The sequence below is a fragment of the Panulirus ornatus genome, chromosome 22, assembly GCF_036320965.1.
Source record: "Panulirus ornatus isolate Po-2019 chromosome 22, ASM3632096v1, whole genome shotgun sequence".
NCBI lineage: Eukaryota > Metazoa > Arthropoda > Malacostraca > Decapoda > Palinuridae > Panulirus > Panulirus ornatus.
Genome location: NC_092245.1, coordinates 7,482,730 through 7,499,017, shown reverse-complemented (window position 1 = coordinate 7,499,017; position 16,288 = coordinate 7,482,730). Strand labels below are relative to the sequence as shown.

Genomic DNA, 16,288 nt, shown 5'->3' with positions numbered 1-16,288 from the left:
ACACACACACACACACACACACCACACACACACACACACACACACACACACACACACACACACACACACACACACACACACCACACACACACACAGCGTCACCCCCAACCCTGCATCACCATAGCATCACACCCCAGCACCACCACCACCGTCACCCCCCAGCACCACCACCAGCGTCACCCCCCAGCACCACCACCAACGTCACCCCCACCACTACCACCACCGTCACCCCGGCACCACCACCAGCGTCACCCCTCCCAGCAAAACCACCAGTATCACCCCACTGCACCACCACCACCACCGTCACCCCCAGCACCACCACCAGCGTCACCCCCTAGGACCGCCACCAGTTCTACCCCCCAGCACCACCACCAGCGTCACCCACCCCAGCACCACCACCAGCGTCACCCCCCAGCACCACCACCAGCGTCACCCCCCAGCACCACCACCAGTGTCACCCCCAGCACCACCACCAGCGTCACCCCCAGCACCACCACCAGTGTCACCCCCCAGCACCACCACCAGTGTCACCCCCCAGCACCACCACCAGCGTCCACCCCCTCAGCACCAACCACCAGTGTCACCCCCCAGCACCACCACCAGCGTCACCCCCCCTCATCACCACCACCAGTGTCACCCTCCCTAGCACCACCACAGCGTCACCCCCCAGCACCACACCAGGGTCTCCACCCCAGCACCACCATAGCGTCCACCCCAGCACCACCACCAGCGTCTCCCCCAGCTCCACCACCAGGGTCACCCCCGCAGCATCCACCACCAGTGGCACCCCCCGCACCCACCATAGCGTCCACCCCAGCACCACCACCAGCGTCACCCCCAGCACACCACCAGTGTCACCCCCCAGCACCACCACCAGTGTCACCCCCCAGCACCTCCACAGCGGTCACCCCCGCAGCACCACCACAGTGTCACCCCCCAGCACCACCAAGCGTCACCCAGGGCACCACCCATAGCGTCACCCACTACACACCACCAGCGTCACCCCCCTGCACCACCATAGCGTCACCCCAGCACCACCACCAGCGTCACCCTCCTGTACCACCGCCAGCATCACCCCAGCACCACCACCAATGTCACCCCCAGCACCACCACCAATGTCACCCCCAGCACCACCACCAGCGTCACCCCAGCACCACCACCAATGTCACCTCCAGCACCACCACCTGCATCAGCCCCCTGCACCACCATAGCGTCACCCCCTACACCACCACCAGCGTCACCCCCCTGCACCACCATAGCGTCACCCCAGCACCACCACCAGCGTCACCCCCCCCTCACCACCACCAGCGTCACCCCCAGCACCACCACCAGCGTCACCCCCCCTGCACCACCACCAGCGTCACCCCCCAGCACCACCACCAGCGTCACCCCGCTTCACTACCATAGCGTCACCCCCCAGCACCACCACCAGCGTCACCCCGCTTCACTAAAATAGCGTCACCCCAGCACCACCACCAGTGTCACCCCCCAGCACCACCACCAGCGTCACCCCCTCAGCACCACCACCAGTGTCACCCCCCAGCACCACCATAGCGTCACCCCAGCACCACCATAGCGTCACCCCCTACACCACCACCAGCGTCACCCCCCTGCACCACCATAGCGTCACCCCAGCACCACCACCAGCGTCACCCTCCTGTACCACCGCCAGCATCACCCCAGCACCACCACCAATGTCACCCCCAGCACCACCACCAATGTCACCCCCAGCACCACCACCAGCGTCACCCCAGCACCACCACCAATGTCACCTCCAGCACCACCACCTGCATCAGCCCCCTGCACCACCATAGCGTCACCCCCTACACCACCACCAGCGTCACCCCCCTGCACCACCATAGCTTCACCCCAGCACCACCACCAGCGTCACCCCCCCCTGCACCACCACCAGCGTCACCCCCAGCACCACCTCCAGTGCCACCCCCCAGCACCACCATAGCGATACCCCCTACACCACCACCAGCGTCACCCCCCTGCACCACCATAGCGTCACCCCCTACACCACCACCAGCGTCACCCCCCTGCACCACCATAGCGTCACCCCAGCCCACCACCACCAGCGTCACCCCCAGCAACCACCACCAGTGTCACCCCCAGCACCACCACCAATGTCACCCCGCCCACCACCACCACCAGCGTCACCCCCAGCACCACCCCACCAGTGTCACCCCCAGCACCCCACCACCAGTGTCACCCCCAGCACCACCACCCCCAGCGTCACCCCCTCACCCACCACCAGTGTCACCCCAGCACCACCACCCAGTGTCACCCCCAGCACCACCACCACTCACCCCTCACCCAGCACCACCACCACCAGCGTCACCCCCAGCACCACCACCACCGTCACCCCCACACCAGCACCCACCACCACCAGCGTCACCCCCAGCACACCACCACCAGCGTCACCTCCCCAGCACCACCACCACACCAGCGTCACCCCCAGCACCACCAACCACCACCAGCGTCACCCCCCAGCACCACCACCACCAGTGTCACCCCCAGCACCACCACCACAGCGTCACCCCCAGCACCACCACCACCAGCGTCACCCCCCCACACCACCACCAGCGTCACCCCCAGCACCACCCCACCCAGCGTCACCCCCAGCACCACCAACCAGCGTCACCCCCAGCACCACCACCAGCGTCACCCCCAGCACCACCACCAGTGTCACCCCCAGCACCACCACCAGCGTCACCCCCAGCACCCACCACCAGCGTCACCCCCAGCACCACCACCAGCGTCACCCCCAGCACCACCAACCAGCGTCACCCCCAGCACCACCACCCAGCGTCACCCCCAGCACCACCACCAGCGTCACCCCCAGCACACCACCACCACCACCAGCGTCACCCCCAGCACCACACCACCAGCGTCACCCCCAGCACCACAACCACCACCACCAGTCGTCACCCCCAGCACCACCACCACAGCGTCACCCCCCAGCACACCACCACACCACAGGTCACCCCCAGCACCACCACCACCAGCGTCACCCCAGCACCAAACCACCACCAGCGTCACCCCAGCACCACCACCCAGCGTCACCCCCCAGCACCACCACCACCAGCGTCAACCCCCAGCACCACCACCAGCGTCACCCCCAGCACCACCACCAGTGTCACCCCAGCCCACCACCACCACCAGTGTCACCCCCAGCACCACCACCAGCTGTCACCCCCAGCACCACCACCACAGCGTCACCCCCAGCACCCACCACCAGCGTCACCCCCAGCACCACCCACACCAGCGTCACCCCCAGCACCACCACCCAGCGTCACCCCCAGCACCACCACCAGGTCACCCCCAGCCACCACACCCAGCGTCACCCCCAGCACCACCACCAGCGTCACCCCCAGCACCACCACCACCACAGTCGTCACCCCCAGCACCACCACCAGCGTCACCCCACACCACCACCACCACCAGCGTCACCCCCAGCACCACCACCACCAGCGTCACCCCCCAGCACCACCACACCAGCGTCACCCCAGCACCACCACCACCAGCGTCACCCCCAGCACCACCACCACCACCAGCGTCACCCCCAGCACCACCACCACCAGCGTCACCCCCCAGCACCACCACCACCACCAGCGTCACCCCCCAGCACCACCACCACCAGCGTCACCCCCAGCACCACCACCAGCGTCACCCCCAGCACCACCACCACCACCAGCGTCACCCCCAGCACCACCACCACCACCAGCGTCACCCCCAGCACCACCACCAGCGTCACCCCCCAGCACCACCACCACCAGCGTCACCCCCAGCACCACCACCACCACCAGCGTCACCCCCAGCACCACAACCACCACCACCACCAGCGTCACCCCCAGCACCACCACCACCAGCGTCACCCCCCAGCACCACAACCACCACCACCAGCGTCACCCCCAGCACCACCACCACCAGCGTCACCCCCCAGCACCACCACCACCAGCGTCACCCCCCAGCACCACAACCACCACCACCAGCGTCACCCCCAGCACCACCACCACCAGCGTCACCCCCAGCACCACCACCAGCGTCACCCCCAGCACCACCACCACCACCAGCGTCACCCCCCAGCACCACCACCACCAGCGTCACCCCCCCAGCACCACAACCACCACCACCAGCGTCACCCCCAGCACCACCACCACCAGCGTCACCCCCAGCACCACCACCAGCGTCACCCCCAGCACCACCACCAGCGTCACCCCCAGCACCACCACCAGCGTCACCAGCAGTAGTCGTACCCCATCGCTTCCGGCTGGCTGGCTGGCTGGCTGGCTGGCTGACTGTCTGGCTGGCCGGCTGTCTGGCTGGCTGGCTGGCTGGCCGGCTGTCTGGCTGGCTGGCTGGCTGGCCGGCTGGATGGCCGGCTGGATGGCTGGCTGGCCGGCTGGCTGGCTGGCTGACTGTCTGGCTGGCCGGCTGTCTGGCCGGCTGTCTGGCTGGCTGGCCGGCTGGATGGCTGGCTGGCCGGCTGACTGGCTAGCTGGCCGGCTGTCTGGCCGGCTGGCTGGCTGGTTGGCGCGGGAGACCTTTAACTTCCTGCAGGTCGACTTCCTCCCGGTTTTTATAGGTGGCAGAGCCCGTGGCTGCCCCCCCCCCCCCCCGCCCGCTCTGTCCCCACGTGATCAAACCATGATGATGTTTCAGTAAATAAGTCATTATGTACCACCCAGGTCAATATCACATCATCATTAATGACCACACCAACACATCATCATTAATGTCCACACCACCACGTCATTAATGACCACACCACCACGTCATTAATGACCACACCACCACATCATTAATGACAACACACCACATCATTAATGACCACACCACCACATCATCATTAATGACCACACACCACATCATTTATGACCACACACCACATCATTAATGACCACACACCACATCATTAATGACCACACCACCACATCATTAATGACCACACCACCACGTCATTAATGACCACACCACCACATCATTAATGACCACACCACCACGTCATTAATGACCACACCACCACATCATTAATGACCACACCACCACATCATTAATGACCACACCACCACGTCATTAATGACCACACCGCCACATCATTAATGACCACACCACCACGTCATTAATGACCACACCACCACATCATTAATGACCACACCACCACGTCATTAATGACCACACCACCACATCATTAATGACCACACCACCACATCATTAATGACCACACCACCACATCATTAATGACCACACCACCACATCATTAATGACCACACCACCACGTCATTAATGACCACACCACCACATCATTAATGACCACACCACCACGTCATTAATGACCACATCATTAATGACCACACCACCACGTCATTAATGACCACACCACCACATCATTAATGACCACACCACCACGTCATTAATGACCACACCACCACATCATTAATGACCACACCACCACGTCGTTAATGACCACACCACCACGTCATTAATGACCACACACCACATGATATATATCCTCGTCCATTCCTCCCTCACTACATAGATACACATGGTTAAGAAATGCTCTACTTTCTGTCATGGATTCGTATATTAATTCAATTTTTTCTGGTCGTGATATTGTCATTATTTGATATTATCCATATTATTATTATTATCAAAATGTTTGGTGTATTACCTTGGTGTCTGCATTGTTCTACATAAATCCGTTTGTATGATGAAGCACTGGTGACTGACGTCATCATGCACGACCTGCCCACACCTCACCCAGCTCTTCATCCCCCCCCCCCCCCCCCCGGGGGGGGCTGCTCACTAGCGTTAAAAACAGAGGACTGAGCCTCAGAGGCAATATCCTCACTTGGCCCCCTTTTCTGATCTCTCCTTTATCACATGATACCCTTCAACAGCCAGGATTCGAACCCAGTACATTTCGCGTGGTATTCGGCAACACTAACCACTAGGCTATGATCACCCGTAATAGGAAATGACAGTCGATTACAAGTAATGGAATACCATTCGTCTCACATCCCTGAGCAACGGCATCTACTCTTGTAATCGAATAGTCTTTTCCCTATTACGGGTGATCATTGCTCTAGTGGTTAGCGTTTCCGAATACCATGCAAAAGATCCTGGGTTCGAATCCTGGCTGTTGGAGGGTATTATTTGTTCTATGAAAGTGGGAGACAGCGACAAAGTATAATAAAATATATATATATATATATATATATATATATATATATATATATATATATATATATATATATATATATTTTTTTTTTTTTTTTTTTTTTTTTTTTTTTTCATACTATTCGCCATTTCCCGCGACAGCGAGGTAGCGTTAAGAACAGAGGACTGGGCCTTTGAGGAAATATCCTCACCTGGCCCTCTTCTCTGAAGTTGAAGTAGCACTTCAGTAGTTCATACAATTTCATTTAACATGTAATTTTTCTACAGATGTGGCACGTCATGTTTCGTGGAGAATCCACCTCATCATGTGGCAGTAATTAAAGTTATTTAAATCCTGACCATATATATATATATATATATATATATATATATATATATATATATATATATATATATATATATATATATATATATATATATGTGTGTGTGTGTGTGTGTGTACACATCATGTGGATGTAATGTTTCCCTCTCGTATCATCGTACACTCACAAGTTATAAGTTGTGGGTCAGTTGTACACCGGTGTGTGTGGTGGGGGGGGGGACATTCTGCCTCCCTTACACGAAGTGTGACGCTCGCCCAGTGTTATAAAGTGACTGTCTTGACTGGAGGTTGTTGGGCAGTCAGTCAGTTAGTCAGTGAGTGAGTGTTGACTGTGTTATGGGTCAGTGAGTGTTGACTGGTGTTGTAGGTCAGTCAGTCCGAGCGAGTGTTGACTGGTGTTGTAGGTCAGTCAGTCCGAGCGAGTGTTGACTGGTGTTGTAGGTCAGTCAGTCCGAGCGAGTGTTGACCGGTGTTGTAGGTCAGTCACTCCGAGCGAGTGTTGACTGGTGTTGTGGGGTCAGTCAGTGAGTGAGTGTTGACTTGTGTTGTGGGTCAGTCAGTGAGTGAGTGTTGACTGGTGTTGTGGGTCAGTTAGTGAGTGAGTGTTGACTGGTGTTGTGGGTCAGTCAGTCCGAGCGAGTGTTGACTTGTGTTGTGGGTCAGTCAGTCCGAGCGAGTGTTGACTGGTGTTGTAGGTCAGTCAGTCCGAGCGAGTGTTGACTTGTGTTGTGGGTCAGTCAGTCCGAGTGAGTGTTGACTGGTGTTGTGGGTCAGTCAGTCCGAGCGAGTGTTGACTTGTGTTGTGGGTCAGTCAGTCCGAGCGAGTGTTGACTGGTGTTGTAGGTCAGTCAGTCCGAGCGAGTGTTGACTGGTGTTGTAGGTCAGTCAGTCCGAGCGAGTGTTGACCGGTGTTGTTGTCATATTTCAGAGGGATGTTCGTCAAGGTCGACCCCGAAGCCACGACCTCCCTCCCCCACAATGCGGCCCAACATAACATTCCAGACGTACGCCTGCCCGCCTGCCTACGCCGCCTGGTACTGCTTGAACGGTGCTACCTGCTTCACAGTCAAGATCGGCGAGTCTATCCTGTACAACTGCGAGTGAGTACCCCAGCCTGCACCCCAGCTTGTACCCCAGTCTGTACCCCAGCCTGCACCCCAGCTTGTACCCCAGCCTGTACCCCAGCTTGTATCCCAGCCTGCACCCCAGCCTGCACCCCAGCTTGTACCCCAGCCTGCACCCCAGCCTGTACCACAGCCTGTACCCCAGCCTACACCACAGCCTGCACTCCAGCCTGTTCCCCATCCTATACCTCAGCCTCCACCACAGCCTGTACCCCAGCCTGCACCACAGCTTGTACCCCAGCCTGTACCCCAGTCTGCACCACAGCCTGTACCCCAGCCTACACCACAGCCTGCACCCAGCCTGTTCCCCATACTATACCTCAGCCTCCACCACAGCCTGTACCCCAGCCTGCACCACAGCTTGTACCCCAGTCTGCACTACAGCTTGTACCCCAGCATGCACCCCAGCTTGTACCCCAGCCTGTACCCCAGCCTACACCACAGCCTGCACCCCAGATTGTACCCCAGCCTGTACCCCAGCCTACACCACAGCCTGCACCCCAGCTTGTACCCCAGCCTGTTCCCCATCCTACACCTCAGCCTCCACCACAGCCTGTACCCCAGCCTACACCACAGCCTGCACCCCAGCTTGTACCCCAGCCTGTTCCCCATCCTACACCTCAGCCTCCACCACAGCCTGTACCCCAGCCTGCACCACAGCTTGTACCCCAGCCTGTACCCCAGTCTGCACCACAGCTTGTACCCCAGCCTGCAGCCCAGTCTGTACCCCAGCCTACACCCCAATCTGTACCCCAGCCTATACCCCAGCGTGCACCCCAGTCTGATTTACATGATTTACCTTCTTGTGTCCAGAGTTGGGTTACATGAGTCTGCCACGTGTGGACATCATGGTACGTTGGGGGGGGGGGGGGGAATGTTGTTATCAGTTATTAACAAAGTCATAATTTGACACAGACGGACGTACAATATTGTGTGTAGCATTAATCCTGTGTTGAGGAAAGATGTGTATGGTTTAAATGTTCTTAATTTGCCTTCTCTTATCTTACTGTTCTCTGGTGACAGACTTGCTGCTATGTTAGGATATACCTCGTATCTGGTGATAGACATGCTGCTATGTTAGGATATACCTCGTATCTGGTGATAGACTTGCTGCTATGTTAGGATATGCCTTGTATCTGGTGACAGACTAGTTGTTATGTTAGGATATACCTTGTATCTGGTGATAGACATGCTGCTATGTTAGGATATACCTTGTATCTGGTGAAACTTGCTGCTGTGTTAGGATATACTTTGTATCTGGTGACAGACTTGCTGCTATGTTAGGATATACCTTGTATCTGGTGATAGACATGCTGCTATGTTAGGATATACCTTGTATCTGGTGAAACTTGCTGCTGTGTTAGGATATACTTTGTATCTGGTGACAGACTTGCTGCTATGTTAGGATATACCTCGCATCTGGTGAAACTTAATGCTATGTTAGGATATACCTCGTATCTGGTGGCAAACTTGCTGCTGTGTTAGGATATACTTTGTATCCGCTGACAGAGTTGCTGCTATATTAGGATATACCTTAGCTGGTAACAGACTTGCTGCTGTGTTAGGATGTACCTCGTATCTGGTAAGAGACGCTGCTTTGTTAGAATGTACCTCGTATATGTTGACAGACTTGTTGTGATGTTAGGATATACTTTATATCTGTTGACAGAATTGTTGTTATGTTTGTTAGGATATACCTTGTATCTGATAAGACTTGTTGCTTTGTTAGAATGTACCTCGTATATGTTGACAGACTTGTTGTGATGTTAGGATATACTTTATTTCTGTTGACAGAATTGTTGTTATGTTTGTTAGGATATACCTTGTATCTGGTGACAGACTTGCTGCTGTTAGGATATACCTTGTATCTGGTGACAGACTTGCTGCTATGGTAGGATATACCTTGTATCCTGTGACAGTATATCTCGATCATGGATGTGTTGGAGTGTGTATGTTTGTATGTATCTTGGTGTAGTGCTTCTCACTCTTCACTTCCCTCATCTGCAAACATCATCTGGCGAGCTGTACAACAACAAGAACATTATCATTTCCCTCTGGCTCCCGGCTGGTGGGGGTACAGGTACCGTTGGGGTGGTAGGTGGGGTTACAGGTGCCGTTGTGGTGGGGGATGGTGTTGCAGGTATCATTGTGGTGGGGGTGTAGGTACCGTTGTGGTGGGATGTAGGGGTGTAGGTAACGTTGTGGTGGGATGTAGGGGTGTAGGTACCGTTGTGGTGGGATGTAGGGGTGTAGGTACCGTTGTGGTGGGATGTAGGGGTGTAGGTACCGTTGTGGTGGGATGTAGGGGTGTAGGCACCGTTGTGGTGGGATGTAGGGGTGTAGGTACCGTTGTGGTGGGATGTAGGGGTGCTGGTACCGTTGTGGTGGGATGTAGGGTTGCTGGTACCGTTGTGGTGGGAGGTGGGGGTGCAGATACCGTTGTGGTGGGGATGTAGGTACCATTGTGGTGGGGTGTGCAGGTACCGTTGTGTTGGGAGGTAGGGGTGTAGGTACCGTTGTGGTGGGATGTAGGGGTGTAGGTACCGTTGTGGTGGGATGTAGGGGTGCAGGTACCGTTGTGGTGGGATGTAGGGGTGTAGGTACCGTTGTGGTGGGATGTAGGGGTGTAGGTACCGTTGTGGTGGGATGTAGGGGTGTAGGTACCGTTGTGGTGGGATGTAGGGGTGCAGGTACCGTTGTGGTGGGATGTAGGGGTGTAGGTACCGTTGTGGTGGGATGTAGGGGTGTAGGTACCGTTGTGGTGGGATATAGGGGTGTAGGTACCGTTGTGGCGGGATGTAGGGGTGTAGGTACCGTTGTGGTGGGATGTAGGGGTGTAGGTACCGTTGTGGTGGGATGTAGGGGTGTAGGTACCGTTGTGGTGGGATGTAGGGGTGTAGGTACCGTTGTGGTGGGATGTAGGGGTGTAGGTACCGTTGTGGTGGGATGTAGGGGTGTAGGTACCGTTGTGGAGGGATGTAGGGGTGTAGGTACCGTTGTGGTGGGATGTAGGGGTGTAGGTACCGTTGTGGTGGGATGTAGGGGTGTAGGTACCGTTGTGGTGGGATGTAGGGGTGTAGGTACCGTTGTGGTGGGATGTAGGGGTGTAGGTACCGTTGTGGTGGGATGTAGGGGTGTAGGTACCGTTGTTGTGGGATGTAGGGGTGTAGGTACCGTTGTGGCGGGATGTAGGGGTGTAGGTACCGTTGTGGTGGGATGTAGGGGTGTAGGTACCGTTGTGGCGGGATGTAGGGGTGTAGGTACCGTTGTGGTGGGATGTAGGGGTGTAGGTACCGTTGTGGTGGGATGTAGGGGTGCAGGTACCGTTGTGGCGGGATGTAGGGGTGTAGGTACCGTTGTGGTGGGATGTAGGGGTGCAGGTACCGTTGTGGCGGGATGTAGGGGTGTAGGTACCGTTGTGGTGGGATGTAGGGGTGTAGGTACCGTTGAGGTGGGATGTAGGGGTGTAGGTACCGTTGTGGTGGGATGTAGGGGTGTAGGTACCGTTGTGGTGGGATGTAGGGGTGTAGGTACCGTTGTGGTGGGATGTAGGGGTGTAGGTACCGTTGTGGTGGGATGTAGGGGTGTAGGTACCGTTGTGGCGGGATGTAGGGGTGTAGGTACCGTTGTGGTGGGATGTAGGGGTGCTGGTACCGTTGTGGTGGGAGGTTGGGGGTGCTGGTACCGTTGTGGTGGGAGGTGGGGGTGCAGATACCGTTGTGGTGGGGATGTAGGTACCATTGTGGTGGGGATGCAGGTACCGTTGTGGTGGGGGTGGCCAGGGACCGCTCGATGGTTCCCACAATTGGCCCACATTCAGTTGGCGTGAGAGACGGTACGGCCCTACCTCACACGCTGGTACACCTCACCCCCAGCGTAGCGTCACCACCATCTCTCCAACACTGCCTTCATCATCACCAACAAGCACCTCTCCAACACTGCCTTCATCACCGACAAGCACCTCACCAACACTGGCTTCACCATCAACGACAAGCACCTCTCCAACACTGCCTTTACCATCACCGACAAGCACCTCTCCAACTCTGCCTTCACCATCACCGACAAGCGCCTCTCCAACTCTGCCTTCACCATCACCGACAAGCACCTCACTAACACTGCCTTCCTTCATTAACAAGCCCCTCTTTAACACTGCCTTCACCATCACCGACAAGCACCTCTTCAACACTGCCTTCACCATCACCAACAAGCACCTCTCCATCATTGCCTTCTGTCACCGACAAGCACCTCTCCAACACTGCCTTCCATCACAAACAAGCACCTCTCAAACAATGCCTTCACCATCACCGACAAGCACCTCTCCAACACTGCCTTCACCATCACCGACAAGCACTTCTTCAACACTATCTTCATCACCGACAAGCACGTCTCCAACACTGCCTTCACCATCACCAACAAGCACCTCTCCATCACTGCATTCACTGTCACCGACAAGCACCTCTCCAACACTGCCTTCCATCACAAACAAGTACCTCTCCAACAATGCCTTCACCATCACTGACAAGCACCTCTCCAACACTGCCTTCACCATCACTGACAAACACCTCTCCAACACTGCCTTCACCATCACCGACAAGCACCTCTTCACCACTATCTTCATCACTGACAAGCACCTCTCCAACACTGCCTTCACCATCACAAACAAGCACCTCTTCAACAATGCCTTCACCATCACCGACAAGCACCTCTCCAACAATGCCTTCACCATCACCAACAAGCACCTCTCCATCACTGCCTTCACCATCACCGACAAGCACCTCTCCAACACTGCCTTCACCATCACTGACAAGCACCTCTCCAACACTGCCTTCATCATTAACAAGCACCTTTCCAACACTGCCTTTACCATCACTAACAAGAACCTCTCCAACACTGCCTTCACCATCACCAACAAGTATCTCTCCAACACCATTCATTATCACCAGCAATCACCTCTCCAACACTGCCTTCACTATCACCAACAATCACCTCCCTCCCCCTACAAGGGCGGCACAGACCTCCCTCCCCCTACAAGGGCGGCATAGACCTCCCTCCCACTACAGGGGCGGCACAGACCTCCCTCCCACTACAGGGGCGGCACAGACCTCCCTCCCACTACAGGGGCGGCACAGACCTCCCTCCCACTACAGGGGCGGCATGGGTCTCCCTCCCCCTACAAGAGCGGCACAGACCTCCCTTCCACTACAGGGGCGGCATGGGCCTCCCTCCCCCTACAAGGGCGGCACAAACCTCCCTCCCACTACAGGGGCGGCACAGACCTCCCTCCCACTACAGGGGCGGCACAGACCTCCCTCCCACTACAGGGGCGGCATGGGCCTCCCTCACAGACCCCTCCCACTACAGGGGCGGCACACCCTCCCACTACAGGGGCGGCATGGGCCTCCCTCCCCCTACAACGGCGGCACAGACCTCCCTCCCACTACCGGGGCGGCACAGGCCTCCCTCCCAACAGGTCCCACTGTAGCTGCGTGCGTGAGTGTGAGGGATCCATGTTGGAGTGTTATGGAGAGGGGTGTGTGTGTGTGGGGGGAGGTGTATGGTTCACTAAGTCTATTGATGTTATTGATTGATGCTAGCTGGAACACACCCTGATCACCACCACGTCTCTCTTACAAAGCTCTCCCGGGGGAGGATCACTGAACAACTGGAAGATATACATTACATATGTAGGGTGTACTGGGGTGTGTGGTGGGTCTGCTGGTGTCGGGTGTACACATGTAGGGTGTACTGGGGTGTGTGGTGGGTCTGCTGGTGTCGGGTGTACACATGTAGGGTGTACTGGGGTGTGTGGTGGGTCTGCTGGTGTCGGGTGTACACATGTAGGGTGTACTGGGGTGTGTGGTGGGTCTGCTGGTGTCGGGTGTACACATGTATGGTGTAGGGTGTACTGGGGTGTGTGGTGGGTCTGCTGGTGTCGGGTGTATACATGTATGGTGTAGGGTGTACTGGGATGTGTGGTGGGTCTGCTGGTGTCGGGTGTATACATGTATGCTGTAGGGTGTACTGGGATGTGTGGTGGGTCTGCTGGTGTCGGGTGTATACATGTATGGTGTAGGGTGTACTGGGATGTGTGGTGGGTCTGCTGGTATCGGTTGTATACATGTATGGTGTAGGGTGTACTGGGATGTGTGGTAGGTCTGCTGAAGACGGGTGTACACATGTTTAGTGTAGGGTGTACTGGGATGTGTGGTGGGTCTGCTGAAGACGGGTGTACACATGTTTAGTGTAGGGTGTACTGGGATGTGTGGTAGGTCTGCTGGAGACAGGTGTACAGATGTATGATGTAGGGTGTACTGGGGCGTGTGCTGGGTCTGCTGGAGACAGGTGTACAGTAGGGTGTACTGGGGTGTGTGGTGGGTCTGCTGGTGTCGGGTGTATACATGTATGGTGTAGGGTGTACTGGGATGTGTGGTGGGTCTGCTGGTGTCGGGTGTATACATGTATGCTGTAGGGTGTACTGGGATGTGTGGTGGGTCTGCTGGTGTCGGGTGTATACATGTATGGTGTAGGGTGTACTGGGATGTGTGGTGGGTCTGCTGGTGTCGGTTGTATACATGTATGGTGTAGGGTGTACTGGGATGTGTGGTAGGTCTGCTGAAGACGGGTGTACACATGTTTAGTGTAGGGTGTACTGGGATGTGTGGTGGGTCTGCTGAAGACGGGTGTACACATGTTTAGTGTAGGGTGTACTGGGATGTGTGGTAGGTCTGCTGGAGACAGGTGTACAGATGTATGATGTAGGGTGTACTGGGGCGTGTGCTGGGTCTGCTGGAGACAGGTGTACAGATGTATGGTGTAGGGTGTACTGGGATGTGTGGTGGGTCTGCTGGGGACAGGTGTACAGATGTATGGTGTAGGGTGTACTGGGATGTGTGGTAGGTCTGCTGGAGACAGGTGTACAGATGTATGGTGTAGGGTGTACTGGGATGTGTGGTAGGTCTGCTGGAGACAGGTGTACAGATGTATGGTGTAGGGTGTACTCGGATGTGTGGTAGGTCTGCTGGAGACAGGTGTACAGATGTATGGTGTAGGGTGTACTGGGATGTGTGGTAGGTCTGCTGGAGACAGGTGTACAGATGTATGGTGTAGTGTGTACTGGGATGTGTGGTAGGTCTGCTGGAGACAGGTGTACAGATGTTTCATGGGGTATAACTTGATAGGGAATACCAGGTTTGGTTGGATTGCAGATAAAATTATTAGTCAGGTATTTACTAGTTACAAGCCTTGTAACAAGGAGAGAACTGGTCAAATTAGCCAAGGTCAGGTGTTAGTGTACCTGCTGGGTCAGGTGTGAATATACCAGCTGAATTAGGTGTGAGCGTACCAGCTGGGTCAGGTGTGAGTGTACCTGCTGGGTCAGGTGTGAGTGTACCTGCTGGGTCAGGTGTGAGTGTACCAGCTGGATTAGGTGTGAGTGTACCAACTGGGTCAGGTGTGAGTGTACCTGCTGGGTCAGGTGTGAGTGTGCCCGCTGGGTCAGGTGTGAGTGTACCTGCTGGGTCAGGTGTGAGTGTATGTGCTGGGTCAGGTGTGAGTGTACCTGCTGGGTCAGGTGTGAGTGTGCCCGCTGGGTCAGGTGTAAGTGTGCCCGCTGGGTCAGGTGTAAGTGTGCCCGCTGGGTCAGGTGTAAGTGTGCCCGCTGGGTCAGGTGTGAGTGTACCTGCTGGGTCAGGTGTGAGTGTACCAGCTGGGTCAGGTGTGAGTGTACCTGCTGGATCAGGTGTGAGTGTACCTGCTGGGTCAGGTGTGAGTGTGCCCGCTGGGTCAGGTGTAAGTGTGCCCGCTGGGTCAGGTGTGAGTGTACCTGCTGGGTCAGGTGTGAGTGTACCTGCTGGGTCAGGTGTGAGTGTACCAGCTGGGTCAGGTGTGAGTGTACCTGCTGGGTCAGGTGTAAGTACCTGCTGGGTCAGGTGTGAGTGTGTCCGCTGGGTCAAGTGTAAGTGTGCCCGCTGGGTCAGTTGTGAGTGTACCAGCTGGGTCAAGTGTGAGAGTACCTGCTGGGTCAGGTGTGAGTGTGTCCGCTGGGTCAGGTGTGAGTGTGCCCGCTGGGTCAGGTGTAAGTGTGCCCGCTGGGTCAAGTGTGAGTGTACCAGTTGGGTCAGGTGTGAGTGTACCTGCTGGGTCAGGTGTAAGTACCTGCTGGGTCAGGTGTGAGTGTGCCCGCTGGGTCAGGTGTAAGTGTGCCCGCTGGGTCAGGTGTGAGTGAGACACATTGACCTCGCTCGTCTGAGCCAAATATTAAGAATATAACATTTCCTGAAGCTGTGACGTCACATGACCTGACCCCACCTGATGGGTCATATGGTTTCTGATAAGCCTTATCTTCACCATAACAGATATGGATCAATTCAACAAAATATTACTGTACGTATGGGGCCCCATACTGTTGTTCATCATGTTCATCACCGACGTGTGGGCCCCATAATGTTGTTCATTATGTTCATCACCGACGTCTGGGCCCCATACTGTTGTTCATCATGTTCATCACCGACGTGTGGGCACCATACTGTTGTTCATGTTCATCACCGACGTGTGGGCACCATACTGTTGTTCATCATGTTCATCACCGACGTGTGGGCCCCATACTGTTCATCATGTTCATCACCGACGTGTGGGTACCATACTGTAGTTCATGTTC

The 16,288-nt window shown here is 56.1% G+C and overlaps 1 protein-coding gene across 1 annotated transcript in view; it reads left to right on the top strand.

The window, feature by feature from the left end:
• The window catches only part of LOC139756473 (uncharacterized), a 136,724-nt gene extending 129,088 nt beyond the window's left edge, over positions 1–7,636 (top strand). Inside the window, exon 3 of the mRNA XM_071675926.1 lies at positions 7,437–7,636. Coding sequence (XP_071532027.1) covers positions 7,437–7,612 — 176 coding nt within the window. The 3' untranslated portion in view covers positions 7,613–7,636. The remainder of the gene's footprint in view (positions 1–7,436) is intronic.
• Positions 7,637–16,288: the final 8,652 nt, after the last annotated feature.